Source organism: Panthera pardus, unplaced genomic scaffold, assembly GCF_024362965.1.
Source record: "Panthera pardus isolate Hobbes unplaced genomic scaffold, ASM2436296v1 HiC_scaffold_10, whole genome shotgun sequence".
In the NCBI taxonomy this organism is placed as follows: Eukaryota; Metazoa; Chordata; class Mammalia; order Carnivora; family Felidae; genus Panthera; species Panthera pardus.
Genome location: NW_026526655.1, coordinates 21,725,919 through 21,749,485, shown reverse-complemented (window position 1 = coordinate 21,749,485; position 23,567 = coordinate 21,725,919). Strand labels below are relative to the sequence as shown.

The following is a 23,567-nucleotide window of genomic DNA, read 5'->3' as shown; positions in this document are numbered from 1 at the left end:
TAAAGGTTAACTTACAAATAAAAAGACTTCACTTGCTTACAATTAGTAGTTACTTAAGAAAAAGACTCCACTAACAAAAATCATACACCAAATTTAAATGGAATTAAATTTTTGGTAAATTATGAATTCCTACAGGAAAATGAATTTTCTTTGGGAAGTAAATTCCATAGTTATTTACAACTAAACTTATATTCACTTTTTGAATGCTTATTAACGTCTGTATTTTTAAAAGCTTTTAGAAAAATGTAAACTAGTTGATAGTTGTAATATATGTCAAAAAGTGTTACGTGCTTCTGTAACTGAAAAGGTCGATTTAAAAATAACCAATAAAGCTAGAAATTAGGGGTCTCGTAATTCTTTGTAATATAAATGAGAATGTTTTTAATAGAAATCAGTTTATGAATATAGGTCTTTATTGTGATGTAGATACATAGGAGATTTAAGGCCACTTCCTATAAAAAAAGGTTGAATAAAAAAGGATAGATGTGACCAAAAATTGTCAGTATTTTCTCTCTTATTAAGAACTCTTGAAGTGGAACTTCAAGAGTAATTTAAGAAAGATAAAAGGAAAATAAAAGTTACTCTGTTCCTCAGAAATACTTTGATCTGCTGCAGTCTCATAAAGAAATAATTTCCTGGGGCACCTGGGTGGCTCAGCTGGTTAAGCATCGACTCAACTCAGGTCATGATCTCATGGCTCATGAGTTTGAGCCCCACATTGGGCTCTGTGCTGACAGCTCAGAGCCTGAAGCCTGGTTCGGATTCTGTGTCTCCCTCTCTCTCTGCCCCTCCCCTGTTCGTGCTCTGTCTCTGTCTCTCAAAAATAAGTAAACATTACAAAAATTAAAAAAAAAAAAAGAAAAATCATTTCCTTATCTTCTTGGTCTGTTGGTTTCCATTCAGTTGGTAAATGTTTTTATTCTACATTCACTGCTATCATTCAACACCCAGAGTATTAGGATGTAGACATAGGTGCTGTTTCCTTGCCTTAACTAGGATTTGGTAAATTCATTTAATACAATAGCATTCAATTTTCAAATAACTAGGTGCTTTAAACTGTGTTACTCAAAGTGGTCCCAGAGGAAAGAAGAAGCTTGGCAACATTTGTATTTTAACATGCTGCTACCTTCATCAAGAAAATCTTGCTTCGAAAAATAATCAACTGAACTGAATGGTGTGTTTCATGATTTATATTATGGCACAAGCTCCTTATTGTCCAATAAGAAACAATTCATGGTTCAAATAGCTGCTCCATGACCACGTTTTGAGTAGCACTGGTTTAAATCTTCCTTTTTTTTGTTTTTTTAAGTTTATTTATTTGTTTTGAGAGAGAGAGAGAGAGAGAGCAGAGCAGGGGGAGGGGCAGAGAGGGAAAGAGAGGGAGAGAGAATCCCAAGCAGACTCCTCACTGTCAGTGCAGAGTCCGATGTGGGGCTCAAACCCACGAATTGTGAGATCATGACCTGAGCAGAAACCAAGAGTTGGAAGCTCAACCGACTGAACCACCTAGGCGCCCCTTATACTAAGGTTTTTTAAGTTAACTTTTTAAAAGTGGGATGAAGAACAGGGAATGTAAATAAAGGTAAAAGAACCTATGACATCACTAAGAAAAGAGGGTAAACTTTGGCTTACGGGTGGTAAAGACTCCAGTGGCTTTGGGGCTCTGTTGGTTGCCTTTGACAGCCATGAGGGTTGCAGTATACTCAGAGGCAGGCTGCAGATTCCTCAGTGGGTACTGGGAGGCAGAGGGCCCTATGTTGTACTGCTTGGGCTGGCCTCCCCGGGTCAGGGCCACGGTCAGTCGGTACCCGGCTATGCGGGCCCGAGGTGGAGTCCAGGTCACTATGACAGTGGAGTCCGTTTCGTTGGTAAATCGGAGGTTAGTGGGAGCATCCAATTCTAGAAAGAAAAGATGAAACACATCAAGAAATATTTGAACCTTGGTAATGCTCATACTGAAACTTAAAAGCCCAGCTGAATTTTCTAAAGATTTCTCAAGGTTGAAACTAAGCAAAAGTCAAAACCTTGGAAATGTTGAGCCATTAAGAAATGGAGTGCTACACAGAACTTTGCAAAACTGTGTCAGTCATGAGAAATTGCTGCTTTTTTTTTTCTTTTTTTGCTTGACTTTGATCCTGAGGAAGGTCTAATTTTCCATCCTGACTTTTCCATCAACCTCTGCAATTGTACTAACATTATAGAGATAGCATTAAAAATACAAAAACGAAAACACTTGTGAAGGCTACAATTAGACTCTGCTCTGAGCCAAACAGGTTAAGAAATGAGAGACAAGCCCACTAAAATGAGGGCAAGACATAACCTCTACAAGGAACAGAAACAGTATTCTCTGCATTTATTGAATGACTAGTCCTTTGCTAGAGAAATAAAAGTAATTTTCCCATGATTCCTATCAGGTAATAATTATAACATATACATCAGAATCATGGTAAGACACTGGTGAGTGTGCACTATCAGAAAGAATCACACACATCGTGAGTTTCCTTGAGTATGATTACTAGCGGTTTCCCTGCAGTAATTTAAAACGCTTTTCAGATGAAGGGAATGCTTAGGAGATAGTCAAGGATAATCACTGAAAGAATGGGACATAGAGTCAAAATGCCATTACGTCTTTGTAGATCTAGCTCCATCACTTCCTAGCTCTGGAACTTTACAAATTGCAGAAATTTTTATGAGCTTCAATTCCTTCATGAATCCAATGAGGATAATAAGACCTTCCTCATTAGATCCAAAAGAGTATTAAATATAAGGACAACGCTTGTAAAGAACTGAGCAGAGGACCTGGCACTTAATAAGCAATGTTTCAAGCAATCACTATTCGTAAGTAACTCTCTCATAGAAGGGTTAAGAGCATACATTTCAAGTTTGACAGAGACATATGTAGTTATAAAAAATATACTCAGGTTTGTAATCCATGTGTCTGTTAGCAAAGAAAATTAGGTTCTCTGAAGTTGTCCTCTCTCAGTGCCATCACGTGGGTGCATGAATTTGGGGCACGGGTTACCATTTAGCATGACGGAGCAGGTCTCAGTTTTGCTTTCAGGTGTGATGTGCTTTACGTCCACTCTGCATTTCCTTACCCACTGGGTATTTCCCTATTTCTAACCATAAACCTAGGAGTAAATGGTTTGCTGCACATGCACCACAGATTGGGAATGAGGGTGGAGGATTCGGGGTGGAGATGGAGGAGAGCAGAACATACTGGTCGTCTGTTCTGCCGTCAGAGGCTTGCTCTCCCTCCCTTGGTTCACAGCGAAGACTTTGAAGTGATAGGTGACCCCGGGGGACAATCCGGTGACCTCCGCAAAGGTGTTCCTGCTAATGGGCAGCCTCTGTCCATGCTCCCCAGGCAAGTTGACGGGGATCACGTCCACGCGGTAACCCGTCACGGGGCTCTCAGGGGGTGTCCACATGATGGTGATCTTGACGTCAGTCACTTCCACAAACTGCAGGTCCTTGGGAGGGGGAACTTTATCTAACAGACAAGAGCCAACTGGTCAGTCACAATTCCTACTGAAGACTATTGTTTTTTGTTTTTTTTTTTTAAAGCCAATTTCCTAGATGTATATAAGGAAATTCACAGGGACTCTCATTCCAAACTAATGCCAAGTTTTGTCTCTTAACTAGAAAATATGAATTTTTTCTTATATTTTCATGGTTCTGACATACTGCTTACATAGAACATTTGAAGTTTTTATCTAAAATATGTAGGTTAACCGAAGAGTTTCCAACATATTAAGTGTCCTATCAAGTAGTTTAAAATAAACATGCAAAAAATACAGTACAATACAATGCAATACAATAATACAATAATAAAATAAAATAAACCCTTATTGCGACAACAGAAAAAAATGTGCTTTGTATTTTACTGAACCATTTTATAGTATTTCAAAGGAACAGAGAAAGTGAGCCTAAGTTTCTAGAGAAAAATGTGAAGACGCTAAGGTGTCAGTTTTTATTCGGGAAGGCCAATAGCCAGCTTTGATAAGTCAGTTAATAGTGTGGACATTTCAGTCATATTTCTTAAGTTTAGGGATAAACTAATCTATAAGATCACTTGCATGGAGGAAATGTTGACAGAGACGAAGCAACACTCCCACAGAAACAACTATTCTTTCTTCTAACATTTCTGGTCCTCCCTAGCAGGCTAAGGAAATGAACACAGTCCAAGGATAGTTTTATTTCTCCAACAAAAGAGCGGTTAGTCGTGTTTCCTCGTTAAGCCCTAAGAGATACAATGCCATAAGAAGTGACTTTAAGTTACCTGAACGCGGGACACCTGTGGTTTCTTGCTGGATGAAAACAGGAGTACTTTCTTGATTTTCTTCCACAGCATAGATCGTGATGTTATACTGAACTCCAGGTTGCAAGTCACTGAGGGTGACGGAGTTGGCGGTTTCAGGAAGGTTAAGTTCTGTGCTACTACCTTCTACTGATGGCGAGTACACTATTCTGTATCCTGCAGATTCAAGGGGGAAACGTTAGCCACACTGTTTTATGAAACAGAGGTTTCGTAAGTCGTAAATCTCTTATCAGAAAAACCCTTAGCATCTTGATTAGTTAAGAACCAGTGATGTTGCCACTTCTCATAAGGACTATTCAGTACAAAGGTAAAATAAGAGCAGCCGTGCAAACCTTTTTAAATAATAAATATCATCCTTGAAGACCTAATATCCTTAATAAATGTCTATTAGAGATGCCACGAGGTGAAAATACTCATGTTAAAATGATTTCTTCTCTTTGAGCTCTGAGCACTGAAAGCAATTAGTGAACTACCTTGAGCGCAGATTGTCTAGCACTGTCTCTTTCAGAAACTTTAGAGGCAGCTGAGCCACTTAATGAGCTAAGAAGGCAACTGAGCTACCTCTTTAAGAATAAGTCTTAGAATGAGGTTTTCAGAAAAATTAACCCTCTTCGGCCTCAGAAATGCCTGGTTAAATAAGTCCATGAGCTGGCTTTAGAAATTGTGTGTGTTGGGGAGCCTGGGTGGCTCAGTCGGTTGAGCGTCCGACTTCAGCCTGGGTCATGATCTCGCAGCTGACGAGTTCGAGCCCCTTGTCGGGCTCTGTGCTGACAGCTTAGAGCCTAGAGCCTGCTTCAGATTCTGTGCCTTCCTCTCTCTCTGCCTCTCCCCCACTCATGCTCTGTCTCTCTCTGTCTCAAAAATAAAGATAAACATTAAAAAAAATTTAAGAAATTGTGTGTGTGTGTGTGTGTGTGTGTGTGTGTCTGTGTGTATGGGGGTCAATAAAATGGATATGATGGGAAATGATCTGTAAGAAAATTGAGCTGTAAGCCTTGATGATAATCACATTCTGAATTACTATTACACACACACACACACACACGTACCCCTCTACCCTAGACTAGTAATTATGCAGAAGATTTATGTGACCTCCCTGTCCACAGGTTAGAATCGGCCACCTCGCCACCTACGCCATCAAGACTAACATGGCAGCCAGGGAGAGGAGGCCACGCTCACCTGTGATGGGCGCCTGGGGTCTGCTCCAGCGAACAACAATCGAGGTGTCATCGACTCGGTCCACGGCAGGGTCAGGAGGCGCATCGGGCGCTAACAAAAAGAAGAAAAGGGCAAATGAGGAAAACAGTCAGGAAATATCACTCTAGGCCTGTTCTGCAGACAAACAATTCTTCTCACAGCATGTAGTACACATGTACCTGTTGTCTGTGAAGTAGACAGGATCAGACTCTGCTCTCCTTCTTCAGATATCTGATAGACATTTACAATGTATTTTCGTCCAGGAAGCAGGTCAGGGATGCTCACAGAAGTGGCCGTGCTTGGAAGATCTTTAAAGTAAAAAAGGAAAGGTTACCAATCAGAGCAAACCAATCCCTCAAATCACTCCAACCTATAAAGGGGATATTTTTAAAACTGTACATTCATAAGGGAAGGGGAAAGTCTAGAAGGAAATGTACTAACGGGTAATCGATAATTATCAATACATTATGAGATTTTTCTTTTGTTTACCATTTTTTTTCTGAAATTTTTCTATGAAGATATATAATTTTTGTAATCCACCCCCAAATTTATAAAAATAGCTTTCTGTAGTTAAAAGTCAGGGTAGCGGTTATGGTCAGGGGACGAGGGGGTGTGGGGTAGGAGGGATGATCTTTTTTTTTTAAGTTTATTTATTTTGAGAGAGGGGGAGAGAGAGAAAGAGAGCATGAGTGGGGGTGGGGCAGAGAGAGGAGAAGAGGGAGAGAATTGAGAACAGGCTCTGCTAACAGCACAGAACCCAACTCGGGGCTTGATCCCACGAACTGTGAGACCATGACCTGAGCTGAAATCAACAGTCAGAAGCTTAACCAACTGAGCCACCCAGATGCCCCTGAGTGTTCTTTTTCTTAATCTGGGTGCTGCTCACATGGACGTCCTCACTTTATAAAAATTCATCAAGCTGTATGCCTATGATATATTATACTACAATAAAGTTTTTAAAAAGCCCCTAACCATGAGAACTTGAAAAGCATGAGTACACCCCCAAAGGCTAACATTTTCTGCTGTGGTCCTCATACTGGCAATCACTTCCCTGGAGAAAACACTATGGTTGTACAGACTTGTGCCCAGGCAAACGGGTAAAGCAGCTCACACTGGGACCAGGAAAATGTGAGCATGGCTCAGGAAAAATCCAAGCTCAGTTCTAGAAAGGGTCAGCTGTTCTCCTTCCTCACATTGGAAGTTTGTTCGGTCTGAGCAGTCAACTAGTTCCAAAACTCAATGAACACCTTCTTGGAGGTCCCCCAACCCACATACACATAGAGTCACCATCAGCCACTCAAAAGCTGTCATGGCAACACATTTAGCTTACCAAGGTACTGTGGTTCATCTCCCTCCTCACTTAGCTCGTATTCCACACGGAATCCTGACACGGTGTCTGATGCCGAGACCCATGAGACCACAAAGCTGCTGGCCGTGATTTCGGTCACAGATTCAGAAGTGGCCACAACGGGAGAAAGGGGTGTCGTCTCTCCTGTCACAGTGTTGCCTAGACAGCCACGGGAAGGGGAGAGGGAGCCTTCAGCCATCAAGAAAATGTCCTACTGTCATCTACAGAACACCATTTTTTAAAAACAGTATTGGGGCCATCCATGGAAGAATAGGACTTGAGAAGCAAACCACTCCCTGAGGACAGCGCAGCTCTGAGGAACACAGGCATGGACATGAGGATGGCTCGGGTACGTACTAGTCACTGCTGTGCTCGTGCTGGTGGTGGTGAAGTCAAAGCGTGTCACCTCTCTGTGGCCGTAGTGCTGAACACTGATGAGCTGTCCCTCATATACCACACCTGGGGTCAGGCCTTTGATGGTGTAGGAATTCAAGTGGCCAGGAATGGTGGCTTCCTTCCAACCGCGTGGGGAATTTTTCTAAAGATTTAAAAGAAAAAAATCACATAAGTATTCACAAGGGTGAACATTCAGAGATGATCATGAGTAATCTTCAAAGAACGAGGGACCTGTGCAGCTCCATTGTGGAGGAAAATCGTGGAAAACTGAAATCAGAATAGGGACCTGTAGCAGAGTTTAATGTCAATAATAATTATTAGTGTGGCTAATATTTACTGATAGCTTATTGTGTACCACACCCTGTGCTTTTACTTGCATTCTCTCATTCAGTCTTCATCTCTCCCTTCTCCAACTTCATGGTATAAATGCCCTCATTTTACGGGTGAAGAAACAGTTATATGACATGCCCAAGGTCACACAGTCACAGGCACGGGGCACCTTCCTTTTTGCCAGACGAATTTATTTCATATTAGCAAGAAAATACGATGAGCCTAAGTTTTGCCTCTCCCATTTTTTAAATGTCTATGATGCACAGAGATATATTCTTTTCTTAGGTGGGAAACGGCCAGATATTCTACTTCTCACTTAGTAGGATACAAATTTCTTGCCTTGCAGAAATAGTTAAAGATATAATATTACTTTGTGACTCAGTTCCTGCAACCATCACATATAAGGTTCAGCTGGTCTGGCTGTATGACTCATTCTTGGATATGATTTACCCCATCAAAAGCGGTTAGCCAACTTTGGGCAAGACTCTAGAAGAATGTGATTTCGGTTTATTTAATCTTTGCTTCCAGTTTACATTTCACATCCGTCCAGCTTCATTAATATGTCATGGATCACAAAACTCATTGCAGTAAAATGTGTGGAAAAGAAAAACACTTACTTCAAACAAGATGAGATCCTTTTAAGTGTAAATATTCTAAGCTAAGTCAAAATACATTTTTAATGCCCAGCGACTTTTTAAAATTATCCAATCAACCAGTTCCTCAATAATTCAAATACTCAAGTGTCCATTTATATACATATATATATTTAATTTTTAATGTTAATTTATTTTTGAGAGAGAGAGAGACAGAGTGTGAGTGGGGGAGGGGCAGAAAGAGAGGGAGACACAGAATCCGAATCTGCGCTGTCAGCACAGAGCTGGATGCGGGGTTCGAACTCACTAACTGTGAGATCATGACCTGAACCGAAGTCGGATGCTTAACCGACTGAGTCACTCAGGCACCCCCATTTATATTTTTGAAATAAATGAAATGGATCGTAGTATATTTTAAATTTAAATTTTAACTCAAGTACATTGAAAAAAATCTGAAATTAGTCATTACAATTAGATCAGATTTCATGATAACTGTTTTATTCAGTTCTAGAAGGTTAGGCATCAGAAGAAAGTATTCAAAAATACACTCTTGGATAATATCCATTGAGGAAAAACCTGAAAATTCTTCATCGTTAAAAATCTTAAAGAAATTAATCACTGCTGCTTCTTTGAAGATTTTCCAATTCAATGTACATCTTATGACTTCCCTATAAATGTCCCTTATTACAGTGATCTCACGCAATACTTCAGAATTAGTTTTAAAGTAAATAAAACTGGGAGTGAGATGTAAAGATGAGAGACAAGAAGGTATTGGAGGGGAAAATACAGTAATCCCACTGGCTAACATCACTAAATGCAAAGTTCTGGAAATGGCTGCTCTGGACACTATGACGAGAATACTGAGTATGCTACAAAAAAGAATGCTTTTGGGGCACCTGTGTGGCTCAGTTGGTTAAGCATCTCTTTGTTTCAGCTCAGGTCATGATCTCATGGTTGATGAGTTCAAGCCCCATGTCCGGCTCTGTGCTGACAGCTCGGAGCCTGGAGCCTGCTTTGGATTTTGTGTCTCCCTCTCTCTCTGCCTCTGCCCTGTTCATGCTTTCTCTCTTTCTCTCTCTTTCTTTCTCTCTCTCTCTCTCCCTCTCTGTCTCAAAAATAAACATTTAAAAAAATTTTTTTAAAAAAAGAATGATTTCACAGCTTGAATTTTTCCCAAAGAGTTTAAATACAATTGCCTGAGTTGGTCCAGCATTTTGTTTTATTTTGTTTTTAATTGCTAGGATTTAACAGCTGTGACTAAAAGTGGACATTTTTTTTTTCCTGGGTTTAAAAGAGTGTTTCTTAAGTTATGAGTCATGAATTTTGGAGATCTAACAGGCAGGTTTGAAGGGTAAGAAATACTAAAATTTACTAGATCAACATCTTCCTCAGTATGATTTCTTCAATTTCTAGATGCTTCTCATTAAAAACTCAGAAGGTTCACTTTTTAAACAAGCCAACTATCACCCCTCATTTTCTTCCCTGGAATCATCTCTTTTCCCCCTCTACCTAAATAACTTCAGAGAAACAAAAGTAACATTTTAAGAAGTGATCCCTTAAAAAGTGAACCTCTATAGCTAAATATTAATTTTTTCAAATCATGGAAATGATGCCAATAACTGTCTTCCTCTGACAGAGGTGCAAGATATACAAAGCCTTTAGATTCCCTTCCCATATCGGGGAAGAGTTGTTTCAGACATTATCATCTCTAATTCCTTGTTAAGAAGATCTTTCTAAATAACAAATCTTTCTAAATCCTTCTAAATGCCAAAAAAGCTAAATCTATATATCAAATCACAGATAGTTCATCAGATCGGTTGGCTTGAAAGCTGGAAAACAAATATTTAGAATGTGTTTGTTTCAGAACTCTCAATGTCCCGTTTGTGGGTGGGATACTCACAGGTTTCCATCTGAGAATGTACTTGGAAATGTGAGATGGCTCTGGTGCATTCCACTGGATGGGGTGAGAATTGGGCTGACTGGGGGTCTCAGTGATGATGACTTGGACGGGACCAGTTGTGCCTGAAAATGAGAATGCGAGATTTGGTGATCTTGGGTATTCACTTGCTTCAACTTAAAACTAAGTGCACGTGGATGGCCATCATTAAAAGATAGTTTTGCTTATCAGTAAGGGTGAGTATAGTTAAAAAAAAATTCTGGGATTACTTTTTTACATATTGCCCTTGGAAATCAATGCAATAAAATCCTTTTTAGTCAATAAGTCATTGTCGTTCACATGAGAAATGCAAATAGAACTTGTTTATAGCAAATAAAATAAAATTTGAAAAATGCCTTAGTTTTATTTTGTCTCCATTTTCAAAATAAGAATTGAGAAAATTGCCAAACTACCCTAACCCAAATAAAGTAACAAAGAACCCAAACTCCCATTTATTTATCATACTAAGCTTCTTTAAAACAAATTTTCATTTGTGAAGCCTTTCATCTAGAATGAATCCACCCACTAAGAAGGAAACAACATTCTAAAGGTCATATGACATGATATAAAACACCCATATTTCTAAATGGGGTAGAATCCTAGATGAATACACAAAAGCAGTAATTACAGGTTCAGTTTTATTTCTTATCAGCCTACGCATCCCATTAGGGAAAAAGTTTTCATTTTATTTTTACTTAGTAAGTATACTCTAAAATCATATCACTGATGGGCCATGTTATTAAGAGATCAAACTTTTTTTTTTTTTGAAAAGCAATTATCAGCTGAAATGACAGGTTGAAGTATATACTAAATTCAGTATTTCCACATCTCAGTATGTATTATTGTTTCCTACAAAACTTAAAGTATTTTTTTTAAAGAAAAAACAATATAAGGAAAATGGAATTAATTTCTTAATAGTGTAGACTCCACTTAGGATAATAATGAATTACCCAGAAAATTTATGCTTGCTGAGCAGAACACATCTTTTCCCTAAACACTGTCTTTTTCATGATGTCAATGTTCAACTTTTTTGAAATGAAAACAAAGTTTCTTGTCATAACCTTTCCAAGAATTTCTAACTGCCACTCTATCAAAGACAGCAAAATTTTGCAAGTTTAGTAAAGTATTTCACCAGATTGTTAACAGATTTAGGTTTTCTGAAAGCTCTTAGGAAAAAAAAATATTGATTTTCAAACCTAATTATCTTTGCTGTCAAATTCTCTTTGAAAACAAAGTTTTCTGTAGCAGAACAAATATATAACTTGCATCTCTGCGTAGACTTAAAAGTTTTACAATAATATGCTCACTTCCACACTGAGAATAATTCAAAGTGGTTGAAAACTAACAAGTTAAGATTCTTTGAATCTTAATTTCATTTAATGCACCTATTTCTAAGCCACATAAATATCAAAATCCATGTACAGAATTCTTAGTTTTCTATAATTCCATGTCACTCTTTGAATTACCCCTTCTGTTCATGAAGCTCCTCAAAAATACAAATAAATTTTTAAAGACAAATGGTGAAGCAAAATGTTAGAGATGTGACTTCTGTGAACATCAGTAAATACAGGAATATCAGGTCCTTAAATTACTTACAATAATTGGCATAAGGTTGTTCAAATATCAATCCTTTAAAGAATTCCTACTATAATTTCCTTAGGTAAAGAGACCTCTGATATGTATATTATTTAATTTGGCAGTCATGATTTTGAGGGAGGAAAAGGTTTATGATGCCATAGAATGTACAACACCAAGAGTGATCCTTCATGTAAACCAAAGACCTGGGGTGAAAATGGTGTCTTGATGCAGGTTTATTGATTGTAACAAATGCACCGCTTGGGTCGGAATGTTTGTAATAGGGGAGGCTGGGCATGTGTGGGGCAGGGGCTGTACGGGAAGCTCTGTATCTTCCTTTCAATTTTGCTGTGAACCTAAAACTGCTCGAAAAAAAATTAGCTTTTAATTAAAAGAAAAAGTTTATGATGGTTGAATGTCTGTTAAGTTTTAGAAAGACAATACAAATGACAATTACTGTCCACCTTTAACCCTAATCCTGTTCCTGGGTCCACAAGGTAATAAACAAGAGGGGAGGGAAACAAAAAAGGTGACTCACTTGTTTTTACCTCAGTGATGGAGCAAAACTACAGAAGTTTTTTCTCTTTCTAAACTTTCAAGCACTGGTTTGAAATTATAGGTTTTAAAATTTAGGCTTGTACCATAGACCACTGAACATCAGTGTGGATTTCATGCATTTAGTGTATTTTTTATCAGAGAGTAAAGAGCCCGTGTCCATCATTTGTAAGGCCAACTAAATTCTGGTTACCACTAGACTTGAATCTACATATGATTTGAAGACAGGACATCTGAAAATTCTGACATCATTTACATTGGTTAGATTTGGTAAAACTAAAATTAACCTAACTGGTATATACTAGCAATTACCAGTAAAAACCTTACTCCCTCTCTTATTCAATCTGCTCAGGCTAACCATAAAATAGTTAAGTAAAGATATGACACAATGTGTATGCTTTTAAAATCAGTTTAAAATAAGGCCAAAATGAATCATTTCCAGGAACGATGACCCTGGGGAAGTTAAATATTTATGAGTTTGTGACTCAGTCCTTTTTTCTCTATTTTGTTTGCTGAGATCTGTGCTTCCATGGCTGTTTATTGACAAACCAAATGCCTCTTATCTTCTCTGAGTTTGAACAACTCCACCAAATCCTCTGTAGATGGGAGCAAACAGGGCAAGGCTCAGAGACAGTCTACTGGTCATCTGTGGTTCCTTTATTCTCCCCAACCTCATGAAGCCCCGCGCGCTAGGCATGAACCACTGAGCAAACCAGGCATGGAGATAAGCACCCAACCACGTACTGAGGGCAAACACCAATCCCCTCTCCAAATCTCCTTCTCTGTGTTCCCTGAGCATTCTTCTTACCCTTTTTAAAAAATAGGAACAAAGTCAACAAGTAAACTCCAAAGCAGAAGGCTTCCTTCCCATGTAGATTTCACCCCTGTCCGGTTCACCTAAATGCTTCCAGCGAGCAGTTTTGTGAATAGGCTCATTGTAAAAGGGTGAGAAAAAATTTTTTCTCTAAATCATTGAGGACAATTTTCGACAAGTTGCCACAACAATAACAACCATAAACATAGAAACTCAGGAGCATTTCTTTAGAAGGCTCTACCCTTTAGTTGCCTCATTAAAGGAAAAAATATATATATATATCATTTCTGAACTTAAGGTTCTTCTGCAATCAGATATTTTAAACGTTATTAAATAAAAAAAATATATTTTAAGTGATTCCTACACCTAAATTCACCATGAATACAATTTAAGAGCCAGGTCAATTTGTGCTGTGAGCTTGTTTAAGCAAAGTCACCTTGTACGGCCCTGGCAGTGACTGAGGACTGGGGAGAGCAGTGTTTCTTCCAAGTTTGTTGGAAGGGTGTATCTGGGCGGTTAGTGTTTAGGATCAGAGATTGTTAGGTTGTTTGTGCTAGAAGGAACTTTAAAGGCAATCAACTTTAATATCCCCATTTTACAGATGAGAAACTAGTGAGTGAAGCTTGACATGGAACTCCTTCACAGCCTACAGCCAGGACCCATGTCTTGGCAAACTCTACCTTTGGCCAAATTGTTCCATATCCTGTTTTCTGTGATAGTGAATGTGTAATAAGAGATACTAATCTCTTATGACATTATGGAGGGATTTAGTTTACTTAATCTTTTTCTGTTTATTTTTGAGAGAGAGAGAGAGAGAGAGAGGGAGACAGGGCACAAGCAGGGAAGGGGCAGAGAGAGAGGGGGACAGAAGATACCAAGCAGACTCCTCACTGATAGCAAAGAGTCTGACATGGGCCTCAAACTCACAAACCGTGAGATCATGACTGGAGCCAAAGGCAGACACTTAACCGACTGAGCTACCCAGGTGTCCCTAGTTCACTTAATCTTAATTTCTGTCATAGGCAGAATCTGATGCTCTCCCAACTTCTTTTTGTTTCTGAATGTAGCCCATGTTTCAGGTCTAAGGGTAACAGAGGCCTAGGAGGTTTTGCAGCTTAGTAGTTGCTCAAATAACTGGTGCCTAAAAATTTGAGCTTCATAATTCACCGTGTCTTATTATAATCACTCAGTGAAAATTAAATTTAAAAAATGTTTTTTGGTCTAAAATGAATTAATCACACCTCCAGCTAGGCATTATGTCCTGTGACCTAAAAAAAAGAAAAAAAAAAAGAAAAGAAAAAAAAAAAAACGAACCCAGCAATAAACATTTGAGAATATTTGAACTGCGTAGGCAGAAAATTGACCAAATTACTCAACTCTTGACCGAGGATACTTTGTTCTAGACTCCAACTGATCAAACAAATGAAAATTTTGACACAAAGAAGCCCCAGATGAAATGGTGAGCGAACACACATACCCTATATTGTATTTCACATAATCTCTCTAGGCAACCTTTCTGTTAAGAGCCGTAACATACAACCCCACACGTTACTTCCAGTATAGTTCACGGTATGGTTTCTATTTCCACGTGGGGACGTGAGATGAAATTAGCCAGAGTGTTTTAACCTAATGGAACGCTCTACAGTGTTCAGGAACAAATTTACACACAGGCACATTTTCACAGCTGAGCACACCTTTAACTTGATGGAGGAGAAAGGAAAATTATTTTAGTCAAACATCTGATTATTAGAGACATGAGAAAAAGATAGAAAATAGAGAGGAGGCCAATGCAGGCATCAGAGTATTAAAAATACTGATGCTGCTCTGTTTTGGAAACTCCGTTAAAGACTCTCAGTTTGCACTAAGAAAGGTACTTACCTGGATAGGTCTGCAAAGGTTGGCAATGCCACTCCCCAATGCCACGGCCATAGCAGTAGCACTGGTACCTGACACCATGCACGTACTTCTCCCAGGAGTCTCCAATTTGATAAAATGTTCGGGTTTCTGAATCCTGGCATTGGTCTAAAATATAAACAAGCAGAAGAAGCAGCATTGAAGACAGGGAGGTACAAATTTCATTTCAGTGTGCTAGACCATATATTATTTTTTTTTTTAATTTTTTAAGGTTTATTTATTTTTGAGAGACAGAGAGAGACAGATCATGAGCAGAGGACATGCAGAGAGAGAGAGGGAGACACAGAATCCAAAGCAGGCTTTAGGCTCTGAGCTGTCAGCACAGAGCCCGATGCGGGGCTTGAACCCACGAACTGTGAGATCATGACTTGAGCCAAAGTTGGATGCTTAACTGACTGAGTCACCCAGGCGCTCCTATATTCTTTAAAAAACATTTTTTAATGCTTATTTATCTTTGAGAGAAAGAGAGAGAGAGAGACAGAGTGTGAGTAGGGGAGGGGCAGAAAGAGAGGGAGACACAGAATCTGAAGTAGGCGCCAGGCCCTGAGCTGTCATGTCAGCACAGAGCCTGATGCAAGGCTCAAACCCACAAACTATAAGATCATGACCTGAGCTAAAGTCGGATGCTCAACCAACTGAGCCCAGACGCCTCCCCCTCCTTTTTTAAAAATTTTCAGACCATATATTCTTAATTTTAATGGAAACTTGCAACTGTCCTTACATTTAAAAAAAAATTAATGTTTTTTATTTTTGAGAGAGAAAGAGAAACAGAGCATGAGCTGGGGAGGGGCAGAGAGGCAACTGTCCTTACAAATATATGTGGTTACAAAATGTTTTGTTCATATCTTTTACCTTACAGAGCAATTAGTAGTAGTAAAAAAAAAAGTACCCATTGGGAGAAATGTTTAGCTTTCTAAAAAGATGATATTTCTTTTTTAATTTTTTATTTTTTTCTAGTTTTATTTATTTTTGAGAGAGACAGCATGAGTTGGGGAGAGGCAGAGAGAGAGGGAGACACAGAATCTGAAGCAGGCTCCAGGCTCCGAGCTGTCAGCACAGAGCCCAATCCGGGGCTCAAGCTCACAGACCGTGAGATCATGACCTGAGCTGAAGTCAGACACTTAACCTACTGAGCCACCCAGGTGCCCCAAAAAAGACGGTATTTCTAAATAAAAAATTTATGATTTAGATTTCAGTATATACTGACATTCTGAATATCAATTTTGGAACAATAAATTAGATATTATATTTAACCTATATTGATGCACTAACTTACCGTTTGAATAGTAAGAACAAAGGATCACTTTATATACCTCTTTAAATTTTGGAGTGCTTAATTAATCCATGCACATGGATGAACTAGATTTTAACAACGACTACTTGCTGAGCAGTTTCTAAAAAAAAAAAACCTCTCAGGCTTCTCTCTCAGCTTTGATAATCTCATGTCAAACAAACTCATCTGTTCAGTTTGTTTTCGTGGTGAGCAATAGGTCTCCTTTGGTAAGGGAATATTAATGGATTACCTTAAGGCTGGCCACACAGCTCTTTTAAGGCTCAATCTTCACTATTTGCTTAGATCTATTATAAAGGGCAGCCAAGAAAAATAAAGTATTTGGAAGGAGGTATTTACTGGCATGCTCACTTGCCCGCGTTATTGCACAGTCAGCAAAGTAAAGTTCTCTTTCATAACATGGATTCTCTTTATGATTCAGAACCAAAGAACTAATTCCATTCCATTAAAATAAACCTGCATGTGTTACCAAACTCAACAAAAATAGATAACTGTCACTATCAAACTGGTATCTTGGTCTATGATTAGAGAAAAGACTTTGCAAAGCTCTCTGCAAGCCATTGATCAAAGTCTGGAGTCAACTTCCATTATGTAATATCAAATGGCTCTCCTTATCTGAAACTTGTTAACTAGTCCCAGCGTCCAAAACCTCCTAGAGACATGAGGCTAATTACCAACGGGATCGCATTTCCATCTGCCCCGGCCCTGACCAAAGCAGGTACAATTCAGCATGTGCCCCTCTTCATGACGCTTGTGGAATGTGTCATTCACGTTGTAAGTGATGTCGTCAACAATACACTGATCTGTTTAGGAGACAGTGGGATGGTGGAGAACTTTTTTAAGTTTCATGATGAGATAAAAAAAAAAAGTCATGTTTTTCAAAGCATACAGTTTTTTTTCCCACTAAATTACTAACACCTCCCACTAAAATAACTTTTATACTAGCATAGAAAGAACATTTTTTCAAACCTTAGTCAGGAATACAGGATTTGGAAAAAAAAATTCTCTGTCTTATCAACTTTTTTATAAACTTAAATATCAGAGGTCAAAGTCTATGCAACTAAGTAAAGAATGTGGTAAAATACACCTTCCTGTGGAAAGGTAATTTTTAAACAAATACATGTTTTACTTTTGGAAAAGTTCTTGCTAATTTGATAATGTCCTTTAGATCTCTGCGTGCTATGAGAAATAGGAGGAAAATTAAGCATACTTATGGAGTACCCAGCATGGTGTGATGGTCTGATCTCTGGAATGGCTGGGGTGGGGAGATATTTGGATTTGGGAAATAAAATAACATCGATGGCATTTGTGAAATTAAAAACAAAACAAAACAAAACACAAGAGTAGGCCAACTGTGTTCCAAACTCTCTGAGAGATCCTGAGAAAATTACTTTCCCTTTTTGGGTCTCAGCTCCTTCCTCTGTAAAATGAAGAGTTAGTCTGTACGTCTTTCCTTTCTGTTCTGCAACATCATGTAGAATTATTATTACTCTGGTATTGTGTTACCCACAAAAGGAGAACAAGTTCAGGCCAAGGTCAACACACCAGTTATATGGACTATTTATTGGTTCAGAGTTGTACCTAAATCGTACTCTTCAAATCAAAGAAACAGAAGTACCAACATGGTTTTCATAAATCGATATCCCTATATTATATCCCAGGATCCAAGGGAAAAAAAATTGAGCTGAGCAAAAGAAATAGGTGTCTCTGATTGTCACCTTCAATTTGGATCTGCAAGGATCTGTTTTTAGAATAGCAAAGTCTCTTTTCTTTACAGAAGTTATTCAATCTTTTCTAGACATGAATCCAATGGTGTAACTAAAAGCTAACAGGATCAAATAATTGTGTTCTAGCCTTTGAAGTCATCTTCTCAGCCTAAGTACTTACATCCTGGGAATGTTTCAAATTTTATAAGTGCTCTGCCAGCTTCTCTCCACTGGCTGCCTAACATGACAAACCTATCTAGCACGGTAGACTGATGGCATGGCGTCACACATTTCCTCTCCTGCTTTTGGAAAGTACAAATGTCCACAAAACTTGGTCCTCTCTGCAGTCTTGGTCCTTTCACATGCTCTCATTAATAAGCAAGCATACCTCGGAGCTGAGAGTAGGCGACACAAGTCCATTCTCCACGACCATTCCCAACGCATGTGCACCTCATCATGTGGCCCATATCATGCTGTTTGTCCCACTGATCTCCAATGCGATACATGACCCCTTCATTGGTTGTACAGATTTCCTCATGGGCTATATAGAAATGGATGGAGAAATGATCACAAGGTATAAAAACATGTGCAGTATTATCAGTCCTTAGGCTAATAGGATAACCAAGAATTGGTTGGAAAGCAATCTGGTGTGCCTCAAAGAAGTCTCAGGGCTGCTCTCTGCATGTGTAGGGTTTTAAGTACCAGAGGGAGCAAACATAGTCCACAGGTGAAGTATGTTGTAGGGAATAATTACAGGAAAGGTTGAGGGATGTTAAACCACAATAATGCCTACACATTCATGTAGAGGGCTTGCATTTTTGTAGAAGACTGATGTTGACTACTGCCGCATAATTTTTTCTACTTCCAGCTTATTCTATCCTGAAGGGAAACTATGCATTTGGGTATAGAATTGTAAGCTAAAGCATGTATTTCTTCTAAATCCGACATTCTCTTGTGTTGAAAGAAATAAAAGTATAAGTAGTTTTCTTATGTTTCATGGCCTCACATTCCACAACATACGGTGCACGGCTTCTCAGTTCCAAAACTACAAGATCAACTGTAACCTATGGGGTTCTTGAAATTTGAGAACAAAGAAAAGGTATTGGCCCCCCTTTCTCTATCCTTACAAACTAGATCCCCCTTAAAAAAGAAAAGATCCCATACTTGAAAGAAAAGCAGAGTTTTGGTCATTTTGGTATTTAATAAGTGACCGGGCGGGGCGCCTGGGTGGCGCAGTCGGTTAAGCGTCCGACTTCAGCCAGGTCACGATCTCACGGTCTGTGAGTTCGAGCCCCGCGTCGGGCTCTGGGCTGATGGCTCGGAGCCTGGCGCCTGTTTCCGATTCTGTGTCTCCCTCTCTCTCTGTCCCTCCCCCGTTCATGCTCTGTCTCTCTCTGTCCCAAAAATAAAATAAACGTTGAAAAAAAAAAAAAATTAATAAGTGACCGGGCTTATTCTAATCAAACCAAAATTATGTTGTAAATATCGTGGGTCTGTGACTACAGCAGTTATGTATTAAATGCTGTAAGTTGTGTGCTCTTTACAAATGACAAACCTGTAAAATATGTGCATTTCCAGACTTTAAAAAAAAGCATTTTTATTGCATTTATATGTTTTTGGAATTCAACTATATCGAAAGGATTTTATAATTATATGAATGGTTATATAATATATAATAATTATATATGATATTATATAACTATATGTATATAAGTATATCTTACAGAGTTGCATGCTGTCTGAAAATTAAGACTTAATGGGTAAAATAGGAGTAAACCGGACACTATTCTTCTGTCTTACTGCGTAAATGGGTGTCTACAGGGCTTTGTCTTACCGGCCATGGGGCAGAATCCAAACTTCTGGTCAGCATCGTAGTTCTCCGTTGTTCCACACCACTTCATGTTGTCTCTCCTGCCCTCAGAAGTACAGTCCGTGTAGTTGTGGTTGTTGTACAGGAAGGGGAAGTGGCACAAGGCACCATTGGAATTTCCACCTCGAGTCTGAACCAAAACTGCCCAGAATAACAGACAAATAGGAAGAAATAATATGACAACTGAGCTTACAGTGGGGACTAAGCATACAGCTTCATATGACCCCGGCTTACAGTGGGGAATTACCACAGGAAGGTTCCGAGCGAGCCAGGTCTCTGCAGCTAATTCACGGGGAGTCTACCTCAGAAGAAAGGATGCCTGATAATATAGTCTCAAGCTTCCTTAGCGTATTCACCTTCACCTTCAAAACAGATTTAAATCCAATTTCACTCTCATTTTCCCAGCCAAAAGAGAAAAGATCAAATGGTCGCTTTGAATAAAACATAGTGTTAACCAGTAGAGAAGCAAAAGCACTCAGGCATTCATCCTGTGTATTCTTTAGCGCTGGGGGATTGCCTACGGATGTTAATATACCCGCATCTTTAATCACATCATAATCCCAGTGTGTCAGAAATAATTGAACAGGAGGGCTTTCCCCTCGGTGTCATTTCCCAAGGGTCCTGGGGAACATGGAAGGATCTTCAGCTTCTAAGTTTGCTTCACATCTCCTGGGTCCAGACTGAACAAAAGTGATACATCTTTTGCAGCCTCAAGATGAATGCCCAGAAGGCTGGCAAATAAAAATAGGGCGTGAGAAATGGGTTTTTCTCACTGCTGTGCTTTCCTCCTGGGAGACTCACCAGTATGGTCTGTACAGAAGGAATATTTCTGGTCTTGCTCATAATTGGAAGTTGTGCTGCACCAGAGATGTCCATCCTGTCGCCCTTCTGTGGTGCAGGAGTAGAAAGTCCTGCCGTTGTAGGTGAATGGTAAGACACACGGCTCCCCGTTTGAATTGCCACCGTAGGTTTGGGTTACAGCTACAAGCACAACCAAAAGGGTCTCAGTAAATAGAGCTGCATTTATCTCCCACCAGTAGCTGCTTCTTTATAGCTTAATGGAGACTAAGCTTGTGCCTTCAAGCAGCCAGCACAGAGAATCACCTAGTCAGTCTAAATGTATTACTCAGGAAACCTATCTTTTGTGAATAGAGTGACACCTGAGTTCCTCTGCCCATGTCCTTTGTTGCCACCTTTGCTGCCGTGCCTCAGTTTCCCAATTTGCAATGGTGTATTAATACAGACTAGTTAAGAATGCTGTTCAAAGTATACTGGAGTGATATACAGAACTCTGTTGGTGCCATAATAATTAATACATGAGGTTATTCTAGGGAAAAAGTCAAAGGTACCAATTGTTATTGGTTACTACCAATTATATAGTTATACCACTATAGTGGTTACTACCACTTTTGTAGCCCAGAAGCAATGTATTAAGTTGTTGAAAGTTTGCATCATGAAGCTCCAAAAATTTGAGATTCAGAGTATAAAATATGGTTGGTTTGCTATTCAGAAAGCAGCCCTCTTATAACAACATTTTAGACAAATAAAGATAATACATAGCAGTTTAATCCCCACTACAGGAAAGAAAATACGTAGATTAAAAAGATTGGAAGAAAATATATGAAATGCCAACCCTGGTTGTTATCACAGGGTGGTAAGATTATAAGCTTTTCTTGTTTGCTTTATTGTTTTACTTTGTTTTTTTTTTGTTTTTTGTTTTTTTTGTTTTTGTAAATGAATGTACTGCTTCTCAAAAATTTAATAATAAAAAGCTATCAGTATTATTTTTTGAAAAGATAATACAGACCTGTCTCTTGGCAGCTGACACCATTGCCCAGGCAAGTGCACAGCATTTGCTTATTTCCTTGTGTCTTCAGCCACTGCATCCCCACAGAGTAAACCACACCACTGTCTGTGACACAGTGACCATATGGAGCAGGCTGGGGGTGAGGCTGGGGCTGGTAAATGGCGGTTCGGACATCTGTGAAAGAGCCAGATCCTAAGGGCATGAGAAAGGAAAGTCATAAAGCTGGGTGAGAGAAACCAACTAACTACTTTCTGGAGTGGGGATCTTCAGGGTCCCATACAGATCACTCTGAAATCCATGGTGTTACCGATCTGGAACTGAAAAGAAATGCCCCTCCCTGTGTTAGCTTTTACGTTCAGCCTAGGAAATAACCTATAAGAGTCTAACCAAAGGGTCTCCATCTTCCAGCTTATCTGGATTATATTTCTAAATCACAGACATTATCCTGCCACTCAACAGAGCAGATGCCCTCAACGATTCCTCACTCAATCCAGGAAGAACATGGTCCACAGCTTCATAATCCTCCACACTTAAGTTCTTCCAGCTCACCTCTGACCACGTCCTTCCCTGGTGTAAGCCTTGTCTCCTCATTCACTCATTGTACCCTGTACTGTCTTCATGTCTTTCCCTTCTCCTGGAATGGTCTGCCTCACCCTCGCTCTCTTAGCAGCTTCTATACGTTCAATGTAACTAGGCATTTCTCTTGCCAATATTGTTTTTGAGAAGTCCCTGACACCCTGCAGCAGACCTGTGGCCGTCTGTTTAACTCTGAGCTCAATGAAAGCATCCTGGGCAGCCATTCTGCCATTTTGGATTCTCTAGAAGTTGTTCCTCCTTCCACATTTTGTTTCCCCCCCAGGATTATTTGAGAATCGGTGTGTGTGTGTGTGTGTGTGTGTGTGTGTGTGTGTTTCTAAACCCAATCAATCCGCTTAACACAGCTTTGTTTTCAGAGTAAGACAACACAATATGTTGATCTTTTCTCTAAATTGTTGGAAATCTGCTCTCTCAAAGGCCAGGCCCACAGAAGAGTCAGAATGAATGCCAGAATAACTGATGGACTGAATTCAGCATCTCTCTAAGCCCTGCTCACCACTAGAACCCAAAGACACTTTACATACAATGGGTCCCAAGGTCATACACACCGGGGAGTGGGCATCTGTATATACCCCACTGAAGAGCCACAGTACAAAGTAACACAAAGATCTCATAGAAGCAGGATCCATTTTGTTTGACCCAATGCTTCTCAAACTTTTTAAACAGAACCTTTTCTGTATAATATTAGTAATATTAATAAAAATAGATAACATTTATTGAATCCTTATCCTGTTATACCTCAATTACCCTTTTAATTTAAACTATTTCAGTAGGGGAGCTGGAGGAGGGAAAAAAATAAAACATAAACTATTTCAGTAGATTGATGTTTATAATTGTTTGTTTTTTTGGTTAGCAGTAATTTCACTGATATAATCAAAAACCTCAGGATGCATGGGTGGCTCAGTCACTAAGTGTCCGACCCTTAATTTCAGCTCAGGTCATGATCTCACCATTGTGAAATGGAACCCTCCTTCGGGCTCCACACTGTGCATGGAGCCTGCTTGGGATTCTCTCTCTTTCTCTTGCTCTCCCTCTGCCCCTCACCTGTTCTCTCTCTCTCTCCCTCTCTCTCTCTCTCTCTCTCTCTCTCAATCAACCAATCAATCAATAAAATAAAAATGAAAATAATCAAATAACTCAAAGATACTACCAAGTCTAATCTTGTTTACCTTTGGAAGTGCTCAGAGCAAGACGAAAATTCACCAAAGGGAGAAAAATCTAAACGAATAATATTTTTATTTATGGTTAAATGGTTGATTGATAACGGGCTAAACAATAATGCTAGTACATTATGCAGTGAAAACTTGATGAGAACAT

General features: G+C 39.2%; 1 protein-coding gene across 12 annotated transcripts in view; it reads right to left on the bottom strand.

The window, feature by feature from the left end:
- Positions 1 to 23,567, bottom strand: part of FN1 (fibronectin 1) — a 70,096-nt gene that overhangs the window by 37,998 nt on the left and 8,531 nt on the right. For all 12 annotated transcript variants that reach the window (XM_053905111.1, XM_053905116.1, XM_053905130.1 and 9 more), the window contains exons 7-20: positions 21,654 to 21,845; positions 20,648 to 20,827; positions 19,811 to 19,987; positions 18,365 to 18,517; positions 16,945 to 17,073; positions 14,944 to 15,087; positions 10,086 to 10,207; positions 7,224 to 7,404; positions 6,849 to 7,025; positions 5,698 to 5,826; positions 5,501 to 5,590; positions 4,283 to 4,477; positions 3,221 to 3,493; positions 1,633 to 1,899 (exon numbers count right to left, since the gene is read on the bottom strand). In XM_053905111.1, the coding sequence (XP_053761086.1) occupies positions 1,633 to 1,899; positions 3,221 to 3,493; positions 4,283 to 4,477; positions 5,501 to 5,590; positions 5,698 to 5,826; positions 6,849 to 7,025; positions 7,224 to 7,404; positions 10,086 to 10,207; positions 14,944 to 15,087; positions 16,945 to 17,073; positions 18,365 to 18,517; positions 19,811 to 19,987; positions 20,648 to 20,827; positions 21,654 to 21,845 (2,409 nt within the window). The remainder of the gene's footprint in view (positions 1 to 1,632; positions 1,900 to 3,220; positions 3,494 to 4,282; positions 4,478 to 5,500; positions 5,591 to 5,697; positions 5,827 to 6,848; positions 7,026 to 7,223; positions 7,405 to 10,085; positions 10,208 to 14,943; positions 15,088 to 16,944; positions 17,074 to 18,364; positions 18,518 to 19,810; positions 19,988 to 20,647; positions 20,828 to 21,653; positions 21,846 to 23,567) is intronic.